The 5,684-nt window shown below is 45.5% G+C and overlaps 1 protein-coding gene across 1 annotated transcript in view; it reads left to right on the forward strand.

Moving 5' to 3' along the window:
- LOC116104630 (inactive 2'-5'-oligoadenylate synthase 1D-like) overlaps window positions 1-87 on the forward strand; it is a 13,608-nt gene extending 13,521 nt beyond the window's left edge. Inside the window, exon 4 of the mRNA XM_031391134.1 lies at window positions 15-87. Coding sequence (XP_031246994.1) covers window positions 15-87 — 73 coding nt within the window. The remainder of the gene's footprint in view (window positions 1-14) is intronic.
- Window positions 88-5,684: the final 5,597 nt, after the last annotated feature.

Genomic DNA, 5,684 nt, shown 5'->3' on the forward strand with positions numbered 1-5,684 from the left:
CCCCCATTTGGCAGATCTACTAATGAAGATGGGCCTGCCTGTGGAGTCATAGTACCCTCTATGGGCATCGTCATAAAGGTGTCCTGATCATCATCTCTTCAACCTCTGTGTATGTTGCCTCCCTTTCTCAGGAGCTCCATCTGTACAGTTGGTACCCATCCTCAGAGCTGATTTTCATCCTTCTGGAAGGAATGCAGGCTCCTGACATGATTATATGTTTTTCTTTGCAGCCAGAGAAAAAAGGATGTGTCTTCCTGTGAGGATGGCATGCCTTGCCCAGGAGCTCAGGAGTCGGGGTCATGTGCTCCTCTGGTGCAGGATGTTGAACTAGAGAGGACAGGATGGGGCTCAAGGCTCAGGAGCACTGGAGTCAGGGTCATGTGCTCCTCTGCTGCAGGACGTTGACCTAGAGAGCACAGGATGATGCTCAAGGCTCCAGTGAGGGGCATCCAACCTGTGATCAGACTCCAGGCTTCTGACCCCTGCCTACTCATGGACAGCCTTCCTCACAGCCTGCTTCAGCTGCCTTATCCTCCAACAGTGTTCTCTGGGAGTCAGAGTCTGAAGGACAGAGAAGAACGCAAGCTTGATTTCCATCTGTCCACATGTTGGGAGGTTCTGTCTAAAAAAAGTCTGATCATCAATATAACCACAGAAAGCCATTAGGGGATGTGTGCACTCTGAGGGATGTGTCCTCAGCCCACATAGAAACTGTTCTGCAGCTTCACGTGACCCTGGAGCCCTGGGAATCTGGTCAGTGTTCATCAAGGTGCACTGTCTCTTCAACATGCAGGCTGGGGTTACGGCAGCTCTGGAAAATAAAATGGCATGCACTTTAAAATTCATGACTTTAAACTTAGATGTGTGTGAGGATGAGATTTGAAGCACTGAATTAAAGCAAAACGCATTGAATTAAAGTAAAATGAATTTATTCTCCCTCTCTCCTTCCTTTCTCTTTCTGCCTTCCTTCCTTCCAACTTGATCTTATATGTCCCACCCTAGACTGTAATTCACAGAATACTACCTGCCTCAAGTTTCTACATTCTGGAGTTACACACACACACACACACACACACACACACACACACACACACACCACCCTTCACACACAGACTAAATGGTCCCGTAGTTCAGTGTGATGAACCAACAGTCTTATAATTATACAACGACATTAACCATACAATATCCACTCGTGCTGTCTGCACTTGGACCCCTTCTCACTAAGAATGCACTACATTGCTCAGGGCTACCAGCTCCTAACTCCTGTCCCCAAACCCTACACCTGTCCCCAATGTCCACTCTCAATCTCTGTGAAGGGGGAAGGGTGGGTCTCCATGGCCCCCATTCATTCAGTTCTCACTCTAGCAGCCCTGAGGACCAGGAGCCCCAGTGTTTCCGTATGTGAGAGGATGCATGTCCCCTGGACCCTAGGACCAACCACACTCCCCCTTGTACTTTATCTGAGCCTTCAGTGCAGCCAGTGATGCTGCTCTATGATTCCAGTCTTGCCCTTCTGAGACTCCCCCAGATACACAGGGTTCGACAAACAATGGCCCGTGGTCCCCTGCCAATCTGTGGACCCATCATGTCTTCCCTTATCCACCCCACACTAATGTAATACCATGCATGATCTGTATTGTCTCCATCCCATTTCTCCTGGTGGAATGGAAAGATGAGGATCTTTAAGGTCAAAAATGGCAGCTGTGGATATGGATTAACAGGGAAGGGCTTTCCTGGTGTCTGTTGGAGGGAGAGGTTGCACGTGTGGCTCAGTGGCAGAGTGCTTACCCAGCATGCATGAGGACTGACCTAAAAGGAATCATCCTGAGTTGCCTGTGGCTTTGATGTCAGAGCCAAGTAAACGAACAAGATCATCATGGCTAAGCAGTCCTCTTCTCTCAGGATCCTTCTTGCGTTTGGCTGGGTACTGTATGCAGTGTGAGGTGAGGGTGGGCTTTCAGTCCTGCCAGAGGGTCACCAGCTTCCCCCAGTCGAGCACAAGAGCCCTTCTTTCCCCAACTATGAGTGCTCGGGAACCCGCTCGAAAGCCAGTTAGCCACACTGAGATTTCATCTTCTCAAATGTCATGTAGCCCATGTGAATCCAGACAATTCAGCACAGATGAGGAGGTGAGCTGACAGCTGGCCACAGAGCACTGGGAGGCAGTCTGCAGACATTTGTGGAACTGTGCTCACAGACACACCCAGAGGTATGTTTCCACTTACATCTGATGCTAGTGGAGTTGACCATGAAGATGCACTATGGTGGACCGATTGAAGGAATCATGAGGGTTGACTGGGCTGAGGGCAGTGGCTGTCACAGCAGGTCCCTCCCTCAGTTACAGACCTGTATCCAGTTTCAGAGTTGGAGCCATGGAGTGTAGATGAAGAGACTTTCTGGAGAACAGAACCCTGTAGTGCCATGGTGGGCCAAGTAATGCTTCCCCTCAGTGAGCATATACTACTTGCTGAGTGGGTGGGCACTGGAGAGAAGGGAGAGCCTCACCGGGGCAGAAGGTCAAAGTTGGAAACCCAAAGTGTCTGTTGTCAAGCCCTGCTACTTCCCTGCCCAGGATGGATGGTAAGTCAGCACTATAGAACATCCCTTAGGAGGAACATGGATGAGCACCTTGATTAGGGCAAAGGGCTCTTGTGCAGATCCAGTCTGGAGCAAGCACAATGCTGCACAACACGGCAGTGAGATGCTCTGATACGAAAGTGTCTACTATGGACATCTTTCTCCCTCTGAGAGACCCTGCATCACTGTTGCCATGGAAATGATCCAGCTCCTCCCTTAAGCTGCTCATTACTCATTCCTGTACCCTGCTGTTAAACTCCATGCTGTTTATCATTAGGGAGGCTCTCAAATGTCCTCATGAGGGGACATTCTGTCATGGAGAAATGGCTCGTGGCCATTACACATCACATGTGGACTCGCTTTCACATGGGGCACATGAAAACTGACATATTGATTCTCCTCTGCTGGGCAAGAGACATTGGGATGCCCTGGCCATTGTTAATTAAAACCCTGTGTATCTGGGTTGTTTAAGAAAAAGCACTACTGGACTCATAGACCAACACCACTGCATCCGCCAAGGGGTCAGAGTGACATGTTCTGTGGTGTAGGGTCACACATCTTCTTACACTGGGGACACTGGCATTCTGCTTTGTCAGGGCCACTTGAGTAAGAACTGAATGAATATTTTCTGCAAAGCTATTTATCCCCACCAGTTAAATTGCATACCCCTATATAATATCAAACAGAGACTTAAGTCCTCCTGTGGTGAGCTTAAGGTGAGGTCTTAGTCAATTAACATCTCCTAGAAGCTTTTGAAAATAATCTAAAGTAAGTAAGCTATTTTTTCTTATTTGGATTTTCTTATGCCACAGTTTGTTTAGGAAATAACTGATGTCCCAAATATTGAAAAGGAAGCTGTCTTTGAATCTTTTCTGGAGCAACAACTACTCCAAAATTTTAAAGCTTGTTGTATAAGAAGAGCAAATGCTTGTAGTAAAAATTTCATCAAAGGGATCAGCTAATAAAATGTCCTCCATAGGATTCAAATTCCTAACCAATTATATTGAAGCAGAAACATTTTTTTTTTTACATAATGTAAGGCTATTATTCATTCCTTGAGGAAAAACTTTCCAATGATATTGCTTCATAGATTCTTTAAAATTACAGGCAAGCTCACTAAATGCAACCCTCCCAGTCACCAGGATGCAAAGGAAAGGTATAAAAACAATGCTTCAAATCCATAATAATTCTACATACATTTCCTGGAATGGCAGCTAGAGTAGGCAAGCCAGGCTTTAATGCCCCCACAAGTTCCTAGTTTCAATAACCTTTTGTAGAAATTAAGCGAAACGGAAATACCTCATAAAAATACCAGGAAGCAAGGAAGTCCACTTATCCTTAAGACAAAGGGGTTTTAGAGGAGTTTGCAGAGCAAACACTCATCCCCAAGTAATGCACGTTTCCAGGAGACATCCCCTGGAGAGGAGAGGATTTCCCCCACGCTTCCTGCCCGTCACAGGTATCTAATCCTCACCTAGAGGAGAAAGGTCAATAGGAACTAAACAACAATGAAGAAGATAAAGTATAGCCAGCCCATGTTGTAAACTGTAACTAGCCCATGTTGTAAGCTGTAAAACTCTGTTCTGAAATGGTATAAAAACTTAGAGCTTTGTTTCCTCTGGGTCGCTCTGGTCCTGATTACAGAGTGACCCTAGTATACTAGTTTCAATTAAAAAATTAACCTTGTGCTACTGCAGCGGCCTCCTTCTTAATTCTTCGAGAGTGGGGTACCCACGCCGAATATAACGTCTTCATAAATCTTAAGTTTGAACTTTGTTTTGGATTAATGGAATAACCAATCCCTTGGAGGTGAGTACACCAGCTCCAGTGTCTATTAATCCTTCAAAGCTTTTTTCTTCAATTAGTAATTTAAGGTAAGATCTCTTATTAGTAATAGATTGGCCCCAGTACACATCAGAGGAAACAAAGCTACCTTGTCCTCTCTTACTATTCTGTTAGCAGGTCCAGTAAACACCTTTCTAGGAACTGGTCAATATGACAAAGACAAAAGCAGTGCCACATAAGCCTACACTGAGGCTGCTCTGAGCTTTGCATTAACGTAATTGTAAGTGTTTCTTATTCTGGGCCTGGCCCAATGGTTACCCTTCCTGCAGTGAGGACAGATTCCAGGGGGGTGATTCTGCTGCCTGTTTATGCCTCTATTTTTTGGAAAGTCTTTCCTAAAATGACTTATGCCCCCATACTTAAAACATTCCTTATCACCTTGGTGCTGTGAAAGCATTGCTTGTACGGTAGTCCGCTGCAAGGCAATCATACCCAACAACTTAGAAGCCAATAATCTATAACCAAGACATGCAGAACATATTTATACTTTTAAAACCAATCAGAAATAAAAATGAAGTGAGTACACACATCTTATATCAGTCTATAGCTAGACCCTGATTGTATGAGGGTCCACTCTCTGTCTCCAAAAATTCTACCGGCTGCTTTTAGCAGCTCATCGGGACCCTGTTAAGGAAATTCACACTGGGATCTCCTTTCCAATCTTTGGGGGTTAAATTTGCTTCTACCACTGTATCCAATAAGGTTTGTATAAATGGGGCAGCAGGAAAGAGAAAATAGGCCAGTCAAGTAGAGAGAAGGAAAGGAGAGGAGAAAAGAAGAAGAAGAAGAAGAAGAAGAAGAAGAAGAAGAAGAAGAAGAAGAAGAAGAAGAAGAAGAAGAAGAAGGAGAAGAAGAAGAAGAAGAAGAAGAAGAAGAAGAGAGAGAGAGAGAGAGAGAGAGAAAAGGAGAGGAAGAAAGCAAGAGAGCAAGAAGGCAAGAGAAGAGATCAAAGAGCAGGAAAGAGAGGAAGAAGGCAAGAGAGGAAAGAGGGCAAGAGAGGAAGAAAGGAAGCAAGAGAGGACAAAGAACAAGAGAGGACAAAGAACAAGAGAGGACAAAGAGCAAGGGAGAGCAAGGGAAAGGAGAAAGAGGGCAAGAGAACAAGAGAGGAAGAAAAGAAGCAAGAGTGGAGACAAAGAGCAAGAGTGAGGGGAGGGGCAAACTTCCCTTTATATCGTATGAGGCGTGGCTATTTGTCTTTGGGGTGAGGCATGCCTGGCTGTGGTCAGTGACTGGGGGTAGGGTCCAGCTACAATGCTGGG

This window comes from Mastomys coucha, unplaced genomic scaffold (assembly GCF_008632895.1).
Source record: "Mastomys coucha isolate ucsf_1 unplaced genomic scaffold, UCSF_Mcou_1 pScaffold22, whole genome shotgun sequence".
Classification (NCBI taxonomy): domain Eukaryota; kingdom Metazoa; phylum Chordata; class Mammalia; order Rodentia; family Muridae; genus Mastomys; species Mastomys coucha.